The 26,403-nt window shown below is 40.5% G+C and overlaps 1 protein-coding gene across 1 annotated transcript in view; it reads left to right on the top strand.

Annotated features, from left to right (window-relative positions):
- LOC126354056 (serine/threonine-protein kinase Nek8) overlaps positions 1-26,403 on the top strand; it is a 305,150-nt gene that overhangs the window by 192,589 nt on the left and 86,158 nt on the right. The window contains exons 15-17 of the mRNA XM_050003414.1: positions 2,893-3,028; positions 20,340-20,487; positions 20,613-20,825. Coding sequence (XP_049859371.1) covers positions 2,893-3,028; positions 20,340-20,487; positions 20,613-20,825 — 497 coding nt within the window. The remainder of the gene's footprint in view (positions 1-2,892; positions 3,029-20,339; positions 20,488-20,612; positions 20,826-26,403) is intronic.

Raw genomic sequence — 26,403 nt, 5'->3', positions numbered from 1 at the left:
GTCAGTGAGGGACACTTCAAGTGCATAATGTGGGGGCAACTAAAGAGAACGCACAGTCAATGGATGACGCACATGCACGGACTCAGCGACAGCTTGTAAACTCGTAGTAAGCAAGAGAGGCTTGAAGTGGTAGTCCTTCCTCCTCCAGCTCTCTCTCCATGCAGGTTGTCCTTTTTGTGGAGTGTTTATCCTCATAGCTCAGGGGAGTAAGATGGATGGAAATAAGTCTCCTGGAGACACAGATACAGAGGTCTACCCTCAGTGGTAGTCCTTCCTGATGAAAGTACCTATGCCTCCTCTAGCTTTCTCTCCATGCAGGTTGTCCTTTTTGTGGAGTGTTTATCCTCATAGCTCAGGGGAGTAAGATGGATGGAAATAAATCTCCTGGAGACACAGATACAGAGGTCTACCCTGAGTGAGTAGACGAAGTTCCTCCATATGCATCGTGAACCCCTCCAAGTTGCACTGAAGTATGGGAGCCATCTGTGATGGGGGTAGCACCTACATCCTGTCTCTCTGATGGAGTTAGGAGACTGCAGCAGGTGAAGGGGCAGTCGTGGGGCAAGATGATTGCCCCATACATATGTCTTACTCCATCAGATCTGGGGAAGAGTCAGATGAAACCTCACGTAAAATGACATCTGAATGGTCCGACAGTCTACCACGTGATTTGACCCACTGTTGCTGCTGTATAGGAGCTTTCTGCAGTTTGGTGGGCTTTGGGGGAGCCGACGTGGGAGTGGTAATGGCCATACTAGGCTTCAGAACAGTCTCAGCTGTTGGAGACACCAGGGGCTGTGCTCTGACATTTGCAGGTGTTAGTGCCAACACTCACCACCTCTGTCTGCATCAAGGCATCAGCTTTTGGAGTAGGCTTCTGAACCATGGATGCAAAAGATGTAGCAAATGTGGGAGGTTGCATCGACTTGTAGATCTTTTCAGCCTCACCATAGGGGATACACTTGGTTGTTTTTATTTCCTGGACTTTGCATTCCTCTAAAATTATTCAGCAGTCCCTACTCCATACATTAATGGTGTTCAGGAACTGTTGCCACAACCTCTTCTTGCTCACTCAAATTCCAGAGAAATTGATACAAGTGGCTGGAGACGAGCAACTAACTCCTTCATGAGCAGCCTTACCACAGTTGCCACAAGTCGCTTCGGCTTTACACCCTAGGGTGGTATGCCCAAAATGCTAGCATTTGAAACAGTGCATTGGAGTCGGGAAATAAGGTCTCACACTAAGACTAAGGAAGCCAGTTTTAACATGTTCAGGAAGTTTTGTGCTACTGAAGGTCAGAATAAAGGAGTCATATTTGACAAGATTGCCATCAACCCTCTTCATGATATGTTGGACATCAGCGATACCTTCCAGAGCCCACTCATGTTGCAGTTCTTCCTTGGGAATGTCACCTAGATCCCATAATGTCAGAACACCTTTCCTATAATTCAAGGTGCTGTGCAGTTCAGTGTCTATGGCATACTCCCCAAGGCATTTAGCAGATTGGAAGTTAGTTGCTTGCTCGGAAGTGGAAGTTTCCACTAGCAAGGTCCCATTACGTAATCGCTTCACTGATTTTAAGGAGCCACAGATCCCCTCTAAACCCTTTTGTATATAGAAGGCCGAAAACTTCTCAAAAATACCCTCCTTCCATTTCATGTTCTGATTACCAGAATGCATTCTGTTACCAAAGACTGGACCTGTCAAAGAAATGCCGGAGTCAGTGGGACTGACTGCATGAGCCCTCTTAAGGAAACTGGGTGTTAGAACCTTCCAGCGACCCACCCTTTCTGCTGGGAGGAAGAAAAGAGGATTTTGAAGGATCCATCTTGGTTCCACGAGCAGCTAGGGAAGTAGAAGTCCACCCAGACAGCCCCGCATGCCTAGGTAAGCCTTATACAACTGAGGTGCGGCAGGTTCCCCAGAGGTTGCCTGCTAACGACTGTTCCACCTCAACAGCCATGTATCTCATAAGTGTGCAGCACACCTTGAGACTGAGGGGTTGTTTATAGAGGTTTAGTGTATCCTCTCGATTTGGGCGGCCAGGCTAAGATCCCCATTCCCTGAGACTCACAGTGTTCCACTGCCGCGCCGCACGGTGGTCTCTGAAGAATGCTCAGAGTTTACAGTGAATGGGGACTGGCAGCGCTTACCAGTCCCCAGCTCAGGATCCGCGGGGTCGCCAAGCCCGTACCCGGCACATGAATGCCGAGCCCCTGGGAGCTCCTCTCTGGTATTTGGGACCTTAAGAAGAAGGGTGTTTGATACCAAACTTGCCGTGTTGGCCTTTTGTTTCCTTGGCCTGCCCTGCCATGCTGGATAATTAAACAAGACCACTAGATAAATGCATGGAATCTACACTTTGCCTAATAAAATGGTTCTCTTTATGAGGATATGCCAAATAAAATGGTTCTCTTTATGAAGATACTAATTCAAAATTATATTTTAACCAACCTATTGGGAAACTAAACATATCAGAAGTTTGATTAAAAGCTTATACTAATAATTGTTATGTCACATATTAATTAGATATGCCAGTCTGTCACATCTTCATATGTCCACCTGGCATGATGGATATTAAGAATCAATACTTTGAATGTGTTTATGTCATCTCACTGATTTTATACATATCAGCCTATTAGATTGGAACAAGTTAGTTTTGCATATGCACTGAATAACACTTTATGGATAAGGAAAATCGTTGACAGGTTATCATTTCCAACAATATTGTAACTAATTTACAAGCTCTATATATAGCATTTCTAAAAAATCTAATTTTTGTTTCCATTTACCTATGGTCTCTGCTGTAGTGGCTATAACTGTTGTTGCTGCTGTGCAGGTTGCATATTTTATTGCCACAAATACTAATAAACTTTTCATTATTTTTTTAGAGAATCTGCTAAGTGTTGATGTCATCATGCTAGCTTCTGCTGCTCAGCATGTTGTGATCCTCAGTGCAGATGGTGATTTATTCTCATGGGGAAGAGGTGATGGTGGAAGACTAGGCATTGGAACTGAGGATGATCGGTTTGTATCAATATTTAATTGGCCATATCTTCTTCTATTAGAATGTAGCAGTTTGTCTACCATGTTCTCATTGCATATAAAGCAGCCATTGATATCTTCATATTTGATAATGACTGAGCAACTGTCAAACTCCCACACATGCTTCAGAAGTATTGTCAGTTGCCCATTTTTTACAAAGAAAAAACATATAACATTGATATGGCACAGGTTAGCAGGTGAGAGGAATGGTCAGATACTGGCCCATAAATGTCAACAACTTAGTATAAACAATATTTATCATACAATTCAAAAATTTCTTTCATCAAGACATTAATGACACTAGCCCATGGGAACAGTACTAAATTACTGTAGGCCCAGACTATAGATCTTCAAGTCCATAAAAGGCAAGCATACATAAATATTCCAGAGTTCAGATGTGATGTGTGTATCCTTAAATAAAATGGGCATTTAATCCAAAACATTAAAAGGTACAATTTAGGAAAATGTGATGTATGTCACCTTGGAGAAATGGAAGACTTTACGTAGACTGAAACAAAAGATACACTATAATCAAGATGCATGTCACCTTTAAGAAAACATAAATGTACTCAGCTAAAATCCAAAGATATAATATAGCTTAGATGTGATGTATGCCACTTTTAAGAAAAAAGAAATTTACTTAAACATAATCAGAAGATATAATACAGCTTGTACATGATATATAAACAGTAGTTTACTTAACGAAACCCAAAGATAGAATATATTGTAGATGTCATCCCAGGATTTAGAAAATACTACACATTTAATTAAAACAACCCCAAATTATACTCTAACTGGATTTGAGGTGCAGCACCCTTAAGGAAAGCAAGTATTCTTTTGCTAAAACAATTTACATGCATGTCACATGCAGAAAATTACATAACACTGTTTCAATAGGATGGAATAACAAATCTGTAACAGCTAGTGCTAGTTATGAAAGATGTGACTCCAAGTTGGGCCAAAAATAACTGTACAATACAAGATAAGCACAAAAGCAATCTATCAAAATTTTTCAGTAACCACCACTCCACACTGGAGCCTTAGCAATAGAGGCTTGATATCAGTTACTGAAGTGGTGTAACCAAATAACAGGGAATAGATTTTGATTAAGGCAGATGTTTAAATTATGGCAGTAAGAATGCCTACTGCTGAAATGATGTTAGTTAGCCTTAAAACAAGATACTGAATCCTCAAGATAATGCTACTGGAAGAATCTAAATTACTCACTGGGTCAATTACGTCTAACCCTCAACAACCGATAAGTAAGCACTTTAATTGTAGTTGACAATACCAATCATGGGACGTGCTGCTATACAAGGCAGAATGGTAAGAGTGGTACACAAATTTAAACAGAGCCAATGGCCAGTCATTGCCTGGCCTTAACTAACTTCCATTAACTTACAAGTGGGCTTCTGCACATATATTAGAGGAATAGCTTATTACTGTAATTTAGTGAAAGACAAGGAATGGCATACAAACACCATAGGAACAAAGTACTGACATCAGTAGACACAGTCTTGTGTGAATTTATAGTCACTGCAGTTGCCTCTGAACTTAAACTGACTTCATGCAAATGACAGGCACATAAATCTTGTACAGACCAGTGACTCATGCGCCCTCAGACAGTCTTATAATGTCAGTTAGACACAGACACAAAATATCTTAACACCATCAATGGTAATTAAGAAACACCATCAAGGCCAAAATTAAATTCAAACTTTATTTAACTGGTGTTATACAAGAGATACTGGAGAGATAAGATTTGACACATCTACATTTTTGAGCACTACTTGCACATAAATTGTGTGTCTCAGAATATCCAGAATATCTGACAAAACACACACACACACACACACACACACACACACAGACACACACACACACACACACACACACACACACACACACAAGCACAGGCACACTATATAAATCGCAAGATTCAATAACCACTACACAGGTAGATGCACTTACACTAGGCAATACTCCGTACTGTGACACTAGTAGTGAATAGGAATGCAGGTGTATCCACAGGCTTGATAACTACATGTTTCCAAAAGTGAGCTTCTTGTAAGCCTTTAATTTCCACAACTGTTGCAGTAAACAGCTAGACATACCAAATGTTCTGTGAATGCTAACAGAAGTACAGGTATCTCAACTCCATGCCATACAAACATTGTTTACTGCCACCAGTACCCATCAGCAAAGTTCATTACAACAGCCCTTCAGAGCTACTCATCACACACTCTCTCTCCATGCTACTCATGCAAGCCCTTCCAACCTCACTCTTCACCAATGACATGACCGCCAGTGGTCAGACCACTGCCAAAGACGCTGCTGCGCTGGTTATACCAAAACACGTAACTAAATAACTGATACACCCACTGCACGAGACAGATATATTTCATTTATCTTATGTACAGAACAATTTATTCCTCTCTTTTACAAATAAGGAAATTAATCAAGTTTTGCCAACCTATGCTCACCAAGAGTTGTGACCAATGTTGTCACTCTCCGTTCACTAAGTTGTGGCTCCATACATCTTACATACACCTTAAACTCTCCAAGTTTACCCTATACACCAAACACTAATACCCCAAAAATTCTTATAAACTTCACATGGAAATTAGACATATATACACACGTTTGTACACACTTATTACATTCTTTTTTCTATGAATAATCACAGCTCTGTCATGCTTTGTAGCCCCAATAATTTTGCCAATACAGGATACACATTTGGGTGTGGACATTCAGAAGAGGTTTTTTTTATTTCTTCATTGACTCCAATAGATTTTTCACCAAGCTACAGTCCCAGATCTTGTACATAATAATCTTATAACGCCCATCCTATCACTTTTTTCTTTCATTTATCATCTTCTCTGTACAAGTCTTCACTGTTTCCTCTCTTTTTGCTGTGGTTACCAGTTGACCTGGTGAAAATCCACCACCTCAGTGAGAAACAACTTCAGCTTGCTTCCTGTCATTCATTGTAATGGTGAGTACCCTGCAAGCATTACTCTTAACTCTATTTGATACGCCTTTAAATGACCTGACAAACTCCAGCCACTTAGAATGTTTGCTATTTAAATACATTCTACACAGGCAGCTAATTTGTTGTATATAGTACTCACACAGGTTACATGTTGGAAGGTATACTGATAGATTAGATTAGATTAGATTAGATTAATAATTGTTCCATAGATCATGAATACAACACTTTGTAATGATGTGGAATGAGAATGTGTCAGGTTAATAAAATATGTCTGTACAAGATATTACATTACACAAAATATTGCATGACACTAATGTTTAAGCCCCCCCCCCTCCCCCTCCCTTAGTTTACAGCTAAAAATTGAGTAGAAGGAGTTGTCATCTAAAAATTCTTTTAATTTATTTTTAAATGTTAGTTGGCTATCTGTCAGGCTTTTGAAGCTGTTTGGTAGGTGACCAAAGAATTTTGTGGCAGCATATTATACCCCTTTCTGTGCCAAAGTCAGGTTTAACCCTGCACAGTGAAGATCATCCTTTCTCCTGGTGTTATAGCTATGCACACTGCTATTACTTTTGAACTGGGTTGGATTATTAACAACAAATTTCATAAGTGAATATACGTATATACTGTGAGGTCACTGTGAGGATCCCTAGATCCTTAAATAGATTTCTGCAGGATGACCGTGGGTGGGCTCCAGCAATTATTCTGATTACACATTTTTGAGCAATGAATACTTTTCTACTGAACGATGAATTACTCCAGAATGTGATGCCATACGAAAGCAGTGAATGAAAGTAGGCATAGTAAGCTAATTTACTGAGATTCTTATCACCAAAATGTTCAATAACCATAATAGCATACGTAGCTGAACTCAGGCATTTCAGCAGACCATCAATGTGTTGCTTCCAGTTTAACCTCTCATCAATGGACACACCTGAAAATTTTGAAAATTCTACCTTAGCTACAGACTTCTGTTCAAAGTCTATATTTATTTCTGGAGTTGTGCCATTTACTGTATGGAACTGTATATACTGTGTTTTATCAAAATTTAAAGAGAGTCTGTTTGCTGAGAACAACTTAATAACTTTGTGAAAAACATCATTTACAATTACATCACTTAGTTCTTGGTTTTTGGATGTTATTACTATACCAGTATCATATTTATGCATTTGTTACCTTGATTATTCAGGAAATCATTCTACACTCTATATGTAAATTGTGATCTGTTGTCAGACAATAGCCTCTCTGGCTATAAATCCTTTTCCAGTTTGAGAATCAGAGTTTTCCTGTTAGCTTTCTATACTGAATACAGTTTGATAAACTTTGAAAACAAATTAATAACCCTAAATATATATATACTTCATACCACTTCAACCATTTGGGAGTGGCCCAAAATTGTTTACAGCCAATAGCTCACTAACTTTGCTATGGATGATACCTTGAATTTCCCCCTGACGTGAGGTAGTGCAATGTCTCTCCCACTTGCATTTGCCACAAGTGGCCAACTGAGCACACACCCGTCTTGCTAGTTTTTTATGTGCACATACTCCTCAATGATTTCTACACTCTTTTGCGGAAAACAAGGTAGAGAGGGGGTGAGAAATGGTGGATGCCCCAGGCATTAACTCAGAAAAGCCTGCAGTTCTTGCAACAGCAAGGGATGCAGCAGGTCTGTAGCAGCTCTGACAAGTGTCTCCATGGGTTGGATGACATGCTGTGGGATGGTGTGGCCCAAATACTCAACAGATGGTTAAAAAAAATTAGACTTTGGCAGATTGCAATGCAGATTCACAGGTGCCCTGAGATTGTGCAGGTGGTCACTCGTAATATGTCTGGTAATGACAACGTCATTCATGTAGTTGAAACAGTGTAGAGTAATGGACATGACCTGTTCCAGATAGTGATGAAAAATTGTGGGGCACTTGTCACCCAAAACGAAAGCCATTGGTATTGATACAGACCAAAAGATGTATTAAGAACTGTGATACACTTGGACACCTCATCCAGAGGTAACTGGTGACAAGGGACATGTCCTGTTCAGTAGAGGAAATGGGAAATGCCTATACACTTTTGATCCTAACAAACCACCGACAGTACAAAGTGGGGGCAGCCCTTGCCCAATGAAATGCAGATAGCTTAGAGCAGCCACTGACATTTGCCTCCAAAACTCTCAGTTCAGCAAATATCCACTAATGCAGTGTGAGAAGAAGGCTCTGGCCATTCTGTATGCTACCACCAAATTTCATTTTTTATTGTATTGCATGAAATTCTAACTAATTATCAACCTCAAGCCATTAATTTCATTAGTAGTTGATCTGCTCAGGTACCAATAAGGAAGCCCTCATGTTGCAGCAGTGAGCCTTGTTCCTCTCCAAATACAACTATGACATTCATTTTCTCCTCAGTGGGTGTTATGCCAGTGCAGACACCTTATCCCAGATGCCTGTTGGCCTAGACCCCAAGTTTAATCAAGAAGTGCTCATGTGTTTTCATCTGGATATCTCCTCCCACCAAATAGTCGATGGGTTTCTAATCACTGGTGCCCGAGTTGCCAAGGCAAGAGCACCTGTCTCTGTCCTCAAGCAGGTAGTTTGCCTTGACCAGCAGATTTTGTTTTTCCATCCTCTGGGCCATGTTTCCAATCCCCTTCATTACAGCTTTGTCTTGTGCCATTTTCTCTTGGTCTGAGATGGTGTCCTTCTCTCCACAGTCTGTGCAGCTCCCATGGTGGTTATTCTCATAAGTTTGCAGTGTGAGGTCTTACAGCTGTTGCATGAGGGTCACTGGAGTGTTACCTGGCTTGCAGTCATGTGTATTAGTCCAGCATTGACTGGGAGCTGGTTCATTTGTTTGCTGTATGTCCCCAGTGTGCTAGCCAACAGGCAGTTCCCAAGGCTTCATTCCACCTAAGGCCTCAAGCAACTCAGCATTGGGAACACATTCATGTGGATTTTGTGGGTATGTTTCTGAATGTGTTTTAGCTGATCATCATTGATGTGTTTTCGCAACTACCATTGGTGTTCCAGTGCTCCTTAGCCACTACTGAAGTCACTACTCAGGCTCTCTCAAAAATGTTTTCTGTCAAAGATCTCACTGTTACTCTATTTTCTGACAACAGACCTTAGTTCCTGTCTCAGTTGTTTCATGATTTCAGCATGTGGTCAGGCATTCAACATGTTCACTCCCTTTCCTTTCAGCCCCAATCTAACAGGGAAACTGTGTGCATGGTTCAAACCTTACAACCCAGATGGATAAATATCTGCAGGACTTCACCACTGAGAAGGTACTACAGTTTTTTCTGGAGGCCTACTAGATGACACTTATGGTTCCCGTAGCCCTGCTGAGCTTCTACACAGGTGTCAACTGAGGACACTGCTCCATATCCTCCATCCAGGATCTTGCACACCATGTTCTTCCACTGTGAAGAGTTTTCCACCAGGTACAGTACTTTGGGTGTGTTGTTTTGGTTGACACCCCCACTGTTTGCCAGCAGTCATCATGTGTCAGAATGGCCATTGTGTCTTCATCATCCAGAATGGAGAGCAAAAGTTCCAGTGCAGTGCCAACAGAAGCAGTTCTGCATCTGGATGGACACTTACCTCCTGTCTCATGCTCACCACATCACCAACTGCTGTGCCCCTGTTGCTGGTTGTTGCTTATCCGCTGGTGTTCCAGCCTCCTCTTCTGTGTGTGTTTGAACCTCCACCCAATGAGCTTATGACTTTGCAGCCCTCAGCAACAGCTCCAGTGGCCCTTCAGACAACGGGCATGCCCCTTGCCAGTTCAATGTCTCCTATACAGCCTGAGCCTGTGGTGGAGTTGCCTCCACCTTCCACACTGCCACTGGACATCACCTTGAATCCCGGCTTCTACTGCCCATTGCTGATGCTGTTGTTTAGTGCTCCAAGGCATGGGTGTCGGGGTATTCCTCATGCAAGCCACTTTTACCCGTATTCTAGTATCTCCAGTGACTGGGAGTTGCCCTCCCCTCTTGCGTCTGAGGCCTCCAGAGCCTGCCATTCATGGATGTGTGTGCAATTCTCCTCTGTGCACTCTACTGGCTGACTGACAGCTTATAGCCTCAGCCAGCCCTGCCCTCAGTTACATGTTGACATTTTGACTAGGATTATCAGACTAGTAGTGTAACCACTCTCCCACAAGTATCTTTTGTAACAAGTTATTTCTAAATGTAAAAACCAGTGAGTCTGTCATTGTCTCTGTGTGCTTGTTAGAATATACATATGTGACTTTGTCTACTGTTCTTTGCAAGAGTGTACGTAAACTGATGAAAGTTATTAGTGAATATCATTTGTATTTCTTAAAAAAAAAAAAAGTTTTCTCTGTGTTTTCACTGTCTTTAATATCTGGTTACTATAGCTTGTGTGTTATAAGTAGTATTACTTAAAACAGTTGTTTTTCTGTATCAACAATAAATCTGTCAGTAATTTTGTTTATTCTGTGTAAAACTTGCAACATAACATCAAACTAAAATTAAAAACATATCTCTTTAATCATTCCTTTGGCAAATTATCTGATTATCTAGATCTAAGATTTGACAAGTTCTGTCAGCTACATGCTAATTAGTGGTAAATACATGGCCTACATCTAAATTTGTATGAAGATCTTCCACATTCTTCTACTCAGAATTAAAAGTTTTCTGCTGACAGATCACGGTTTCTAAACACTTTGCCATCGCATTCTTTACAGGGAAATGTATTTCTGTCTTACACTTTTTGTTCAACAAAAGTGATCAAGAATACTATAATAGCCTCTGGCTCACTGATCCATATTTCTGTATTCATTGAATTAAAAAGTTTTGGGCCCCTCTTATTGCAAGTAGCATGTTCCCCTTGCAGGTGAGTTGTTTCACCAACTACTCAAGATAATTGTCAGAAAACAGGTTTTGTACAATGCCACAAGATTCTTAGCCCCTCCTTTCCATTTTTAACTTGTGCTTTATTCAGTCTAAAAATGGAAATTTGACATCTCCTTCTACATCTATGGCATGAAGAAAACACTTGTGCATAATATTTTTCAAACTTTTACCAAAGAGTTTCTTCATCACATCAGTATTTGATGTGAATAAATTGAAGGAAAATCAGATTACTGTTCCATGTTTCTCACTTATGTTTGACTACATTATCCCAACTTTGTATTATTATGGAGCTATAACAATAAATACACTGTCACAATTTTTGTCTAGCTCATGTTTGCAGTATGTATCCTGCTCAGAATTTAATATTTCATTACTTTTTATTTCTGGTGTCATGCAATTCATTTTTCCAGGTGTTAAGTGCACATTGTTACTATTAATTAGTGATAATGATTTTGAGAATTTATGCTGAATTCTTTGACAGTAGGTAAAATGTTTTATCTATGGCTAGTTTCCATGTCTTTACAATTGACCCATTCATGGCTCTGTAGTGTACAACATGTAGCTATTTCATGCATGTACAAAGATGTTTCTCCTACTGAAACATCCTCATGTGCACACCATATATAAACTCCTACTTTTTCCATTTTTCTCCAGTGCAGTTATTCTGTTTAGTGTTGTATACTCCAACCCTTCGCTTTTCTAGAACTACTCCAATAAACAGAAGTCATTCATGCCCCTATGCCCCCTAAAACACCACTCAATTTATGTGCTCATTCTACATAAATCTAATTTGTATCACCACTCATGAAATAAGGAAAAGATGCAGATCAGTGGATAGGCACAAAGCAAATATGGAAAACACAGACACAGTCATCAAGAATCTCTCTCTCTCTCTCTCTCTCTCTCTCTCTCTCTCTCTCTCTCTCTCTCTCTCTCTCTCTCTCTCTCTCTCTGTTCTGACACACACTTGTATGTTGGTGCATGCATGGTAAAACAAAATTTAAGAGAAAGTACAGGTGAGGATTTACAATAGGGAGAAGAGACAAAGCAATATTGCAGTGTATGTGCCAGCTAAAATGAGAAGGAAGAAAGTAACAAGGGGAATAACAGGCTTATATGGAGAGCTAGAAGTGGAATGAAGTGAGAATAGGAGTGTGGGGCGGCATGGAGGATGGTGACTAGGTAAAACTGTGTGCCAGACTGAGACTCTAACTCAGAAACTATGGCTTTCTGGAAACAAATCCCTGTGGCGTAGCTCAACCATTTTTCCACGATAACCATTCTTCCAGGAATGCTAGCCCCATAAGGTATGCAAGGAGAACATTTATGAAGGCAGGAGAGAGGTATTGGTGGGAGCTGTGAGGGTAAATCATGAGTCGTACCTGAATAGGTCAGCCAGTACAGCATTTTCTCATGATAAGCAAAGCTTCCAATTTTGAGACCTGGTTAAACAAATGCTTTTAATCTGGCAAGAAGTTTCAAATCTGTGCACACACTACTGAAGAGTGAATATTCATTCTGGGAACAAATGGATGGGCATCAGTTTAGCAAGCAGCCACTGACTAACATACAAAAACGCTAGCTTTTCAAGAAAAGTGATACTTGACAAATGTTTATGAGGAGAGGAGGGAAGGTACATCCTGAAATTCAGGCTAAGGGAGGTACAGTAGGACAAGATGATAATATTCACCAGTGGGATTACAGCAGTTCACCAAAAGTGGAAGAGAAAAAACTATTTTGATAAGGAAATGATGAAATGCATATAAAAATATAAATTGGGAAAAAAAACACGACATCAACAGAAACTATCAAACACTAGTGATATAGGCAGAGAAACTAGGAGTGCGGGCAAACAACAGACTATAGCATAAAGGCAGCATGGTGGGAAAAGAGATATGAGGTGAAAAGTAAAGTAAAGTAAAGTAGACAGCTGACAGACAGAAAAACTTCAGCTTGAAGCCATAAGAATGATGGCAACCACCACGATGGAAGATGGGTTTCCACCTGTGAAACTCTGAGTTACTAGTGCTGGGAGGAACAATATGTTTCCACCTGCGAAGCTCTGAGTTACTAGTGCTGGGAGGAACAATATGAAGTACTTGTAAGCTGAAGTAAATATTGAACAATGCTATTCCATTGCAGATTAAACTTGCAAAAACTTATTGTTCCATTGATAACATGTGTTCCTTCATCTCTATTAATGGTTTAGCACTCCCATGCCTACACAGAAAACTAAATGGAGGTTATGTGGTAAGTGCTATGTCAGATGAAACTGCTACAGGAAGAACAAACATGATTTATTGAACATAGTACTTCATGGAGAAACATGTAAGACACAATGTACAGGTTGTGTGTAACATTGAAGTCTTTGATTGGGCAACAGTAATACAGGTTACAAAATAGGCCAAACACTCCTTTGTGATCACTTAAATAAAACTGTTTCTTGGCGGCTCATCAGAGCATGCCAGGGGGCTGACCTAGGTGGCCTCTATAAGGAGGCCTGTGAACAGTATGGACATGTGATCTCTGAAAACATATGGATCATGAGTGAAAGTACATCACTCCTTCCTTTCAGGGGTGGAAAACAATATACATAAAAACAGTAAGCACAGAAAAATGCATGGTACAGAAAAGTGTGTGGTAGAGAAGAAATGTATACTACAGAAAAAGCACTGGTACACTATGTGGTCAAAAGTATCCAGACACCCCCAAAAACATATGTTTTTTTCATATTAGGTGCATTGTGCTGCCACCTGTTGCTAAGTAGTCCATATCAGCAACCTCAGTAGTCATTACACATTGTGATAAAGCAGGATGGTGCACTCCGCGTAGCTCACGGACTTCGAACGTCGGCAGGTGATTGGGTGTCACTTGTGTCAAATGTCTGTACATGAGAGTTACACACTCATAAACATCACTAAGTCCACCATTTCCAATGCGATAGTGAAGTGGAAACATGAAGGGACATGTACAGCACAAAAGTCGACCTTGTCTGTTGACTGATAGAGACTGCCGACAGTTGAAGGAGGTCATAACGCATAATAGGCAGTCATCTATCTAGACCATCACATAGGAATTTCATACTGCATCAGGATCCACTGCAAGTACTGACAGTTAGGTGGGAGGTGATAAAACTTGGATTTCATGGTCAAGCAGCTGCTCATAAGCCATACATCACACCAGTAAATGCTAAATGACACCTCACTTGGTGTAAGGAGTGTAAACATTGGACAATTGAACAGTGGAAAAACGTTGTGTGGTGTGGCAAATCACGGTGCACAATGTGGCAGTCTGATGGCAGGGTTTGGGTACGATGAATGTCTGGTGAACGTCATCTGTCAGCATGTGTAGAGCCAACAGTAAAATTCGGAGGCGGTGGTGTTATGGTGTGGTCATGATTTTTATGGAGGGGGCTTGCACCCCTTGTTGTTTTGTGTGGCACTATCACAGCACAGGCCTACACTGATGTTTTAAGCACTTTCTTGCCTCCCACTCTTGAAGAGCAATTCAGGGATGGCAATTGCATCTTTCAACACAATCAAGCACCTGTTCATAATGTACGGCCTGTGGCAGAGTGGTTACACTACAGTAACATCTCTGTAATGGACTGGCCCATACAGAGTCCTGAATCCTATAGAGCACTGTTGGGATGTTTTGGAATGCCGACTTCGTACCAGACCTCACTGACCGACATTAATACCTCTCCTCAGTGCAGCACTCCGTGAAAAATGGACTTCCGTTTCTCAGAAAAACTTCGAGTGCCTGATTGCACATATGCCTGTGAGAGTGGAAGCTGTTATTAGTGCTAAGAGAGGGCCAACACCATGCTGAATTCCAGCATTACTGATGGAGGGTGCCACAAACTTATAAGTCATTTTCAGCCAGGTGTGCGAATACTTTTGATCATGAAGGGTACCAAAAAAGCACTGGTTCCGATGAAACACTGGTACTCAAAAAGTATTGGTACCAAAAAAGCCCTGAAGCACTGGTACCAGAAACACAGTGGGAGGGGGGGAATACTGATCTCACAAGGCACTGAGAAAACATTGATGACTGCACTGACGTCCATTTCATTGCCTGATGATGATGACTACTGCAGAATGTCACAGGCAGACAGTGGCGATTAGGGACAGAAGTGATGAGGAGGCAGTTTGGTGCTCCTCCCCCCCTCATGAGAGACTGCAGGGCAAGACTGGGGACAGCATCTCCATAGCGAGCGACATCCTTGTCAAGGTCAGCAGTCAGTCCCGGAGGTGTCAGTGGGTGTGTCAGTGTTGTGGTCACACAGGACACAGCAATGGAGGTGGCCAGTGGGTGCAGCATCAGGTGCAGTAAAGGCTGTACCAGCAATGGCAGTCTAGAAGTGGGGCCAGAGGCACAAACCCCAGACAGTGATCTGCCAGGCAGCAACCCATGCTGCAGTGTGAACTGGACCATCTGCAACAGTGCAATAGGCTTTGGTAGCAGGGGAGGTGGTGGCCCCTCTGGAACAGACCTCACTGTGCACAGCTGGAGCTGGTCAAAGCGACAAGATGTTCACTCATTAGGAGTACAGACAATGCACAGGCACTAACCTAATTTGGCAGCAGCCACAACCAAAAGCCCATACATGTCTACCTGGCCAGTCTCATTACAGAGCCAGTGATGCCAGCAGATGCAGCATTAAACCTAGCAGGTGAAGGAGGGTCCATGGTTGATGTCCATGTAGCAGTTCCACCAGGCTCTTGTCCCACACCAGAGTGAAGCAGTACAAATTAACAAAACGGTCTAAAGCAGCTTCAGGTGAACTTCCAGATAACATACTTCCACATCTGAGTTTTATAAGACCAAACCATGTGTTCAGCCTCACCATTAGATTGCGGATGCACAGTGGAGCTGTGAGGTGGCAAAACTTCACTACACTTAAAAAAAAAGATGCAAATTCTTGAGAAGCAAACTGGGGTCCGTTATCAGTAACCACGGTATATGGAAGTCCCTCATTGCAAAAATGTTAGACAGGGCTGAAAACTGGCCACCATGGACATGGATGACAATGCACCATGTAGGTAAACTTGGAATACGTGTTGACTACAATGAGCCAATACTGATTTGGGAAGGGCCCAAAACAATCGACATGTAGATGTTTCCACGGGCACTGCAACATTGGCCAGGGCGAAAAGGGCACCTGTGGGGCCGTCTGTTACTGAACATAGTGGGTGCAAGGCGCAGTAAGTGACATTATGTCCACTTCTACACCCAGCCGGTACACATGCCAGTGGGCCAAAGTTTTGGTGTAAGAGGTCCCACAATGACTGACATGCAGAAGTCACAGTACATTACAGCATGGAATCACAACCTGGGGAGCAGATTCCTCTGTAGCTTACAAAAAACTCCATTGTTCTGGGGGGGGGGGGGGGGGGAAGACATCATTAGACAAGGGATCTGAGGAAAGGCTCAGGGGTTTCTCTGGCCACCTGTGCTACACAAATGAGAGGACCTGACTACTAAGTACAGAATCAGTGGCAATGGCTGATGTTATAGTGGCACTAGTGGTCGGGAAACCATTGACCGCTTTCTTGTTCTCAATTCTAAATAGAATCAAAGTAGGTCATTCTGATTAAATGCCAGTTATGGCCTGATCAGAAGGCAAGATAAGGCATCAGTGTTGGCATGTTGCACCATTGGCTGGTAACGGATCTGATAATGATAACAGAAGAGGAAAGAGCCCACCATTCCAAACGATGCCCTGCCTTGTCCAGCACAGAAACCAAAAGGTTAAAAAGAGCAACCAATGGCTTGTGATCCATGATTAAATGGCACTTAGAACCATAGAATAAGACGTGAAATTTCTTAAGGGCAAATACAGTGGCTAAAGCCTCCTTTAAAACCTGAGAATACCAGTGCTGAGCAGGAGAAAAAAGCCTTAGAAGCATAAGTAATTTGTCATTCAGACCTGTCTGTGTATTTGTACACCAACACTGCACAAAGACCAGCCTAAGAGGCATCTGTAGCCAACAAGAGATGCTGACCAGGCTGAAAGTGGCCACACACCATGCAGGCTGAAGCTTAGGTTTAAGGAAAGTGAACGTTTGGTCAAAAGCTGGGGCTTAGAAAAAAGAGCACATCTTTATGCAAAAGCACACACAGGGGCTGAACAACAGTGGATGCATCTGGTAAAAATATATGGTAGTATTATCTAGAAATGCCTGCAGTTTCTTAAAGGATGTGAGTCACAGCAAGCCCTTAGTTGCATCAACATGTTGATGCAACAGGTTGACTCTTGTAGCAGAAACCACAAAACCTAGGCTCTCAGTTGGTGGTTGAAACACTGAGATTTGGCAACATTGCACTTGAGACCCACAGACTGCTAAACAGGAAACAATAATAGGAGATTGCAAAGGTGGCCTTTGGTGGAAGAAACAATGGTATTGAAGTAATTGATGCAGCCAGGTACAGAGGCTGTGAGTTGTTTCTAGAAACACCAAAAAATTGTAGGCCTGCTTGTAATGCCAAAAGGCAAGTGTTGATATTGGTACATGTCAAAAAGAGTGTTGACAATGAGAAGGTGCCTTGTGACCCCATTCAAGGGGAGCTGGAGATATGATTCTGACAAATCAATTCAGGAAAAGCAGTGGACACCTGACGCTATTGCAAGCAGCTCACTGAAGTTGCCACAAAGGTGAAAGTTACCTATTGGCTTCTCAACAATGGCCAGTGGTGTAGCCCATTCACTGTACGAAACAAGCCGAACGACCCTAAGCTATGTCAAGTGGTCTAATTCTCCTGTCAAAAAAATAAAAAAAAATAAAAAAAATGGGGGGGGGGGGGGCGGGGAGGGAGGCAGGTGGACTCTTTCCTGATAATGTGGGCCTGAAAACTGGTAGTGTAACAGAGCCCAGGGGGAAAAAGGGGCTCCAGTTGATGATATGGAACTTGATCTGACACTAAAGTTACCTCATTGGCAATGAAGAAGCAGATCATTAAACACATCTAACCCAAATTGGTCTGCAATATGGGAATGATTCACAACAAGGAAGATGAGAGGGTGAACAACAGATCTATAAGAGACATGAGCGAAAACTGAGTTAGGATTTTAATCTGCTGTTTTCTGGAGTTAACCAACTTCCGTTAAACGTGTGTGTGTGTGTGTGTGTGTGTGTGTGTGGAGAGGAGGGGGAGGGGGGGGGGGAGGGGGCAACGAGGACCAAATTCCACATATGTTTGTGTTTACTAAAGTCACTGAAGCTCCTGTGTCCACTTACATTTTTAACAGTATATTAAACACAAACAATTTAATAAACAATCTGTTTGGGGAAACAGTCATTGTAGAGATGCAGTTTATGTCCATTGGTGTTAATGTGCCCACCACATTTGAAGAGGAGTTACACAAAAATGAAATGTTTCCTTTCTTTTGACACTTTTTGCAAACCACCCAATGCCTATGGCATGCATCATGCTCTTGTGGGATGAAGAAGTATGGGCAAGATGGAAGAGGGCCCTTGGCCACTGCAGTGATGTGTCTTGTTGCTGCTGGGGCCATAACCGACACTGCCTCATGCGATGCTGAGTCAAAGGTTGTACTGGACCAATGGCTTCCCCATCATCTTGAACGCTTACAGTGTGCCCCACAGATGATGATTGAGCAACTTCCAATACCTCTCCCCAGGCAGCAATCTGGTCACCTGCAGCCCATTACACTTCAAAGGACCATGCCATATTGAGAACATATGTAAGCATCGAATTATCACATTGAAGTGCTTTTTCATGGACTTCCCTTTCTGCGGCAAGATGAATAATGTCATAATTCACTATCCGATCAGTTTAGTGTTCTTGATGGGTACCTGTGAACAAATTTACAGTGACGGCTCAACCCTTGTAATTCTGCAGCCAAGGCTTTGGAAGATTGGTTTGGGCATTTCTGTCAATGGTTAAATTCTACACATGTTGCAATGACATGCATTCTGTCACAGTAATAGGTTGAGAAAAGCTTGCACACTTCATCAAGTGATAAGGTGGCCAGTTAGTTCAAATGCACAAGTTGGCACAATGTCTGATAAATATGTGGTGAAAGCCAGGAAAGAAAGAAAGCGCTACACAGGTTTGCTTCATCCATATGAAAAACCTTGAAATGTTGGTGTAACCAAGTTTCATAGGGGTCCCAGTCTTCAGCTGATTCATCATATGTTGGAAACGATGATGGTTGCACTGACAGGAGAGTAACCTGTCACAAACACACAGATGCCACTCGATTCAGAGCAGTAGTGAGTGCTTGCTGTTGTTTCATGAAACCTTGCTGCTAGGGAATGATATGTTGGAGTATTTCTTCCATTAAAACATTCATTGGGTGACAGATAACTGACACAAACATGTGGAGAAAATGTAAACTTCACTCATTGCCAAGTTTGCTATAGCAAGAACAAATTTGATTAATAGAAAGTAGTACTTAATAGAGAAACACGTAAGGTACAATGTATAGCACTGAACACATGAACCGGACAATAGTAATATAAGTTATAGAACAAACCAAGCACTCATTTGCAATCGCTTAAATAAAACTCTTTCTTTGGCATCTCACCAGAGTATGCCAGGGGGCCAACACAAGTGGCCTTTATAAGCAGGCATGTGAACTGTATGGGCTCTTGATCTCCGAAATTGTGCAACTCATGAGTGAATGTATATTATTAATACTAGTAGAGAACTTGTTTGATTCACTCCGCATCATCATTACACCATAATAATGAGAAGTTCAGTACTTTACTGTTTGTGAGAAGTAATGGAAATGATGTGCATCCAGAAAAATGAGGTTGATCATTCAGTTTAGGTTTTGTGAATAAGCCTTAGTCCTAAAATGTATTTTCAATTCGGCCAATAATGAACAATTTGAGTATTAAATAAGTCAAAATTATAACAAAATATTGAATTTCTAACTGCAACAACTCTAGTTTATATATTCCTTTTTAAGTTCTGAATAGTTTCTCTATTTTACTTATGTAAAATGAGCCAAAGATTTGTTCAAACATATTGAAATGATCTGATTTCAAATCTTAGCAACTGTTCCATCTATAGCTGTCTTGCTGACTGTGGGTATGACACTCAACATTAAAGAAGAAGAAAAACCCTGTCTCTGCTTCAAAATTCTGAATAGTTTCTCTATGTTACCTATGTAAAATTAGCCAAAGATTTGTTCAAACATATTGAAATTAATTGATTTCAAATTTTAGAAATTGTTCCCTCTACAGCTGCCTTACTGACTGTGGGCATGACATCCAACAACAAATAAGGAAAAAAAACCTGTCTCTGCTTTCCAATACAAATATCAAATAAGAAAATCAACAATGAATACTATCAAGTGGACTTTTCATGAAAGAATTGTAGTCACAATTTCTATAGTATTTCTTGTAATAATCATCTGACATTGGTCTTAGATGTGATCTTTTGTGAAACAGATGTGAACCACAACAAGTGCCTCTGCCAAGGGAAACAGTAGTCAGGTCTGTGCACACTGGTGTTGATTGTACAGCAATTATTACCACAGATGGTTTTCTGCTTAGTTGTGGACGTAATACTCATGACAAGCTGGGATTTTCTGTCAAGGTAGATATCTAGATATTTTCTAGGCCATCAATCAAATTCTGCATGTGGATCTTTCTGTTCAAACTAAAATTGGCATTACTTTCTTGAAAAATTCTGTATTGTTGCATTTTGTAACTGTTGGCAAGGAAAATGATGGCAAAATATTATTGCTGAAAAGAGTGAAAAGCATTCCAGCCAAGGTTCATGATATTTCACTGGGTCCCAATCATACAGCTGTTCTCATGGATAATGGTGCAGTAATAACAATGGGGCGCAATGCAGAGGGGCAGCTAGGAAGAGGACATTGCAGAGTAACGGGGCCAGCTGCTGTCAAGGTGTTGGCAGACAGGGTCATTACCGTAAGTAAAAATGTTTTGTGTGTGCACACTTTCCTATGTCTGTTTGTTATTGTATAGTAATAGTTGCAGTTGGTTTCAAATGAGTACAATTGAGCTCCTCTGTATCATTTATAAATAAATATTTCTAATAAAGACCATTATCTTAGACACTGTTGTAACTAATAAAGTATAATCTGATGAAGTACGTGATATCTGTTTCTCAAACACAGTCAGATGTTTTGGTGTTTACTGTTTGTTACAACTGTAATTTGGTAGATAGGAGCAACAACTGTATCAAATGAATTGTGTGAAAAATTTCATATATTTATGTGGTATAAAAATGAGCCAAAATGTCTGTGGATGGTATTATTCATTGTGGTCTCTATTTTTCATTGAAGTAACATTTAGCTTCTACAGCTTGTAAAACTAGGATTTTTTAAATTATTGCATTCTATGTAAACAAAAGAATAGATCAGATTACATATTATGATGTTTTGTATTTAGGCAGCAGATAAAAATGGAACTTCAGAAATTGCATGCAGCTGTAGTTTCATTGTAAGTGAGGAACTTACATACACCATTGCACCAGATGTCAACCAATCTAATCTCTTTATTTTGCATGTGCAATTTTTTTAGTCTGATGTAAATGATATAGAAGCTGTCTGCATATACAATAAAGTATACAAATACAATAAATACATTCCAACAAATATAACATCCATGTCACTGACTAAAATTCGGTATATGATTTTTATTTTTTATCCAGTGATAAAGTCTATCTTCTTCAGATTAGTTCTATAGTTTTTTTTATTTTAATTATTACTACCTCAGCTACAGTAGGCAGTAAGGGAAGAGCTAGTTTCCAGCCATGCTTGTTATGTTTGACTTTTCGCTTCACTTCTAGTTACCTTATCGTCTGTGAGAACAACTCCAGTCTTGCTTCCTTATTTTATTAATGATTACCACAGTTCCATTTCTTATGTCTCTAACATTTGCCTTTAGTGACACTCTGTCCTTATTTTCTGCCACCTAAAGAGAAAAGCCTGTTTTGATATAAAAAAAGGTAATAAAATCCTTTTTTGAAAACTCATGGTTCGCACACAACTGCATTGTCATTTTACTGCATGAACAGTTTCAGTCATAAACAGACCATCTTGAGTTATTTTATGACATCTTAATCAGATGTATGACAACATATAACCACTAATAAGCACCATATCTCCAACTAACATGTCAATTCAGCTATAAATCTGCAACACATATAGCTTACTGTACAACTGGGGCAAAGTACATGGAGAGACTGAAGTGGCATGTGACCTTCAGTCATGAATACATCATGAAGTCTACCTTGTTTGATGATGCATTTGTGGCTGAAGATCACATGCCACTTCAGTCTTGCCACGTGCTTTGCCACAGATGCACTGTATGTGTTTCTGATATGTAGTCAAACTGTGATGTTGGTTGCTGATATGATGCTTGATACTGGTTGTGGGTTCTCATATTTCTGATGATGATACCACAAAATACATGACGGTGGTCTATTTACGACTGAAACTAGTTGTGTAATAAAGTGACAATATAGTAGTGTGCACACCATGATTTTTTTTAATTTCTAAAAGCTATAAATCATCACCTCCACAAAATTATGATAAAAAGGTACACAAAAACAAACTGTTGGCTACCAGATTCAATAAACTCTTTTGAAGAGTACTGAAGACTGTAATTGTAAGAAATTCATAGTCAAATTATACTTATTATGTATGTTTGTACAAGACAGTGTAGTCATTACTTCTTGACAATTGGGTGTAGATTTAAACCCACCAACCTTCAACCGTACCTGTGTTTTGACAGCTGGAATCCAATAAGCATAAAAAAAAAAAAAAAAAAAAAAAAAACCGCTCCCATACAGCCTGGTCACTCAGAAATTACATACTTCCAGTGACAGAAACTCCCTTGCCCAGTATGCTGAAAGTCACACCAAGGCGTTCTTCATGTGAAGGCAGTATCCCCTAGACCTAGTCTACAAATAGATCACCTTTGCTATCCCTCACCTCCCTCCCCTCCCCCCTTCCCACAATCCTCCCACCAGCCTCAAATGTTCCATTGTCTATCAAACCTTCACAATATCCTAGTCCATCACTATGCTACTCGCAATTCTGACCCCCACCCACAGGGGTCATATCCCTGGGAAAGGCCCAGAGGCAATACCTACCTAATCCATCCACCCAGCATTTCCCATTCCAGTCCTGTCACAGGCTTATCCTATCCCATCAGGAACTGGGCCACCTGTGAAAACACCCATTTCATGTACCAACCCTGCTGCATCATTGCACAGCTTTTTAAATTGGTATGATGACCAACCAGCTGCCCACCAGGATGAATGGCCACTACCAGACTGTGGCTAAGAGCAAGGTTGACCACCCTGAGGCACAACACAGAGCTGGACATAACATGCTTGACTTGAGTGGCTGCTTCACACCCCAGGCCAACTCGATTCTCCCCTCTACCACCAGATTTTCTGAACTCCAGTGATGGAAATTGTCCTTACAACCCTTTCTTTGCTCCCAAAATTATTGCCACCTCAACTAACAGTACTATTCCCACAAACCCAAGGCAACAATTTCCGCCCCCTCTGTGCTGTCACCTCCTCCCTATTCACATCCCATCACCCTCATTATTTGCCACCCTCTGCCAGTGCACCCTCACATCTTTCCTCTTCCCTGCTCCTCTCTATTCCAATCCCCCCTGCTTCCTCACCTCTCTGCTCCACAGCTTCCGACACTGCACCTGACAACCTTCTCATGTCTCTACGTAGTCTCTGCACGCTCCATCACACAGTGTTCTTCTTTCACTTCACCTGTACCCTGCTACCTCTCCTCCATCCATGCCCCATTCCAGATCACCACATGTTACAGATGCATTTCTATTTGAGCTATCACAGATGGTGTTCATGTGCTCTTGAGGTGTGCTTGTTTGTGTGAATGTGTATGCATTTTCTGTTCTGAAGAAGACTTTGGTTGAAAGTTAAATATGTAACAGTGCCTGTCAGCAACTCAACATGTCTTCTTTACAGTGAGTAGTAATTTATCCTTTCCCTAATATTGTTTCCTAATGTTGTTGTGGAGCTTCTGTTGTTTAATTTTTGGGGAAACATTTTGAAAAGTAGGCACTTCGGCAGTTAATGAAATAAATGTATAACTGTTGATATTAGAAAGTCCTCTCAAACACTTAAATTTCTCAGTTCTCTATAAATGCACTACAGTAATCCACTACTTCTTGTTTATTATTACTGGTAAAAAAAAAGAAAAAAAAGAGAAAAAACACCTATGCAAGAAATAATGAAATGACAAAATAATATATAAGGCAGAAAATAAATGTAAAGTAGTTTGGGAGTCAAAAAGCATGAAACTGGAAAAGACAGACACAAGTATAATACTGCACAAGTCAAAGATGGAGGTAAAATAAGAGACATTCCACTGAAATTGGCAAATTTTATACATAACTATGACTCTGGTTTTGCATAGACATTGCAACAAAATCTTCCTAAAATACATGTAATACTATCTCAGTCTTACATGGAAAACAGAGTGAAAATGGTAGACATAGCTCACACATCTGCTGATGACAAATTATTTTGTAAAATAAGTTTCAGCCAGAAAAAAATTGCAAGTGTTCCTCAGGGAAGTGTTTTGGATCCAAATTAGTCAGTGGTTTTCCAAATAGACATGGAAAAATAGCTCTCTGCTAATGGCATGAGTCTTGTAATCACTGATAAAAAACCAGAGCTATTAGAGAAAGCAAATGAAATCCTCGGTGATGTTTAAAATTGGAAAGTATGTAATAAATTAACATTGAATATAAAGAAAACAAACAGAATGCACTTCCATGTAGAGGGAAAATAAAACTGCCACATTAAACATAGAAGATAAATTTATAGATAGTGTTCAAATACAGAGTTTTAAGGTTTGAATATTGATTTTCAGTTGAAATGAAATGAACATACAAAGATAGTGGCAAAAAGAATATCATCAGCATGCTTTTAGGGTTCTGTCATCAACTTGTAACAGCGAGTGTATTGTGATGACATACTATTCCTACATACTCAATTGTTAGCTATGGAATTCTTTTCTGTTTATCAAAGGCATGAAATGTTGACTCAGTTTGTAAGTCAGAGAAAAGGGTTATAACAATGATAACGGGAAGTAATAGCTGGGCTCCTTATGAAAGTCTATACGGGATGTGGAGCGGAGTGTGTAAGCATCGGAAGAGGGGCAGTGAAATAAAAGTGTTGATTAAAGAAAACTTGGGGGATATTCTCGGTGTTTGGATGCAGAAAGGAGGTGGATGTAGAGGTTGGCTACTAGCCTAACAGTTGAACACAGAAATGGACAGAGCAGAAAATAGAAGAGCTGGCAATTTATGTTCATATGGCTGGTTGCCATTACTGTTGAGGGGACACAGACAGCACATGGCTGTCTGCTCTGTATGAACACTCAAACAGAAGAGCATCTGCTTTATGTGATAGCTACAACAAAAGAGAGTTGACCAGTGCCTCTCTGCCCTCCAGGACCCTCCAGAAACTGCACATCTGACTCATGTCCTACATTCCCTATTGATTAACTTGGTGGTATGGGTACACCAGTTTACTCATCAGAGATGCCAGAATGGGTGAAGTGATGGTGTCTTCAGCAGATTTTACTGGAATATACTGCTTCTGTTCTGAAGGAGGGGCTGGGTTGGCACATAGGCACTGATGAAGTTATTCTGGGAGGAAAGACTCAATGAAAAATGATATTTGAAATAAAATTTTGCAAAAAATCTCAAATATTCTCAGAATGGCTGCCTCTACAGAACTATTTAAAATGGCATCCTTACTGCACCAAATAAATACATATACCAGCCTGATCTGAATATCAGGGAAGATATTACCAACCATTTCATTAAAAATTGTATACATAACCATGGGATAAGAACTTGTTTGGACTTACATTTACCAAGGAAATACAAACAAAAAACTGGAAACTGCACTTTCTAACAAGAAATAAAACTGTGTAATACACTGCCCAACAAGGTGAAAAGCTTACTAAAGTCAGGTAAAACATTCTTCATAAGTAATTCATACTACACAGTTACAGATAACATAGAGGACTCATAGAATTGGTTAGTAATGAAATGAGATAACTATAATACTCTGTAAATCACAGTGCAGTGCTTTTATTAAAAAAATGTGTGCGTAGATTTATAGGTACAGATCTGCATGGATAAGAAAAATGTTATCCTCAGTGCATACACAAGACAATTATCCACATCTGCAGAAACTCAAGTTTAGGTAAGCAGTTTTATCTGCCACTTCTCTGGTAAAAGGCTTATGTGTGGCCTGAAATTTCATCTGTTGATGTGTGCACTCAGCTTTGATGTGAATTAAGGCTAGACCTATTTCAATGGCAGTCATATAAAATTCAAATTCATTTTCATTTTGTTTATAGGAGTAGTACAAAACATATTTTTTCCATGCAAATGGAGAAAGTTGTTTGATGATTTTCACATTTTAAGCACAGGTCTCATAATAAAGATAACCATTTTCCTGTGAACACCAATT

Source organism: Schistocerca gregaria, chromosome 3 (genome assembly GCF_023897955.1).
Source record: "Schistocerca gregaria isolate iqSchGreg1 chromosome 3, iqSchGreg1.2, whole genome shotgun sequence".
Taxonomy (NCBI): Eukaryota; Metazoa; Arthropoda; class Insecta; order Orthoptera; family Acrididae; genus Schistocerca; species Schistocerca gregaria.
Note: the sequence above shows the minus strand (reverse complement) of the source record. Positions and strands in the feature narration are given on the sequence as shown.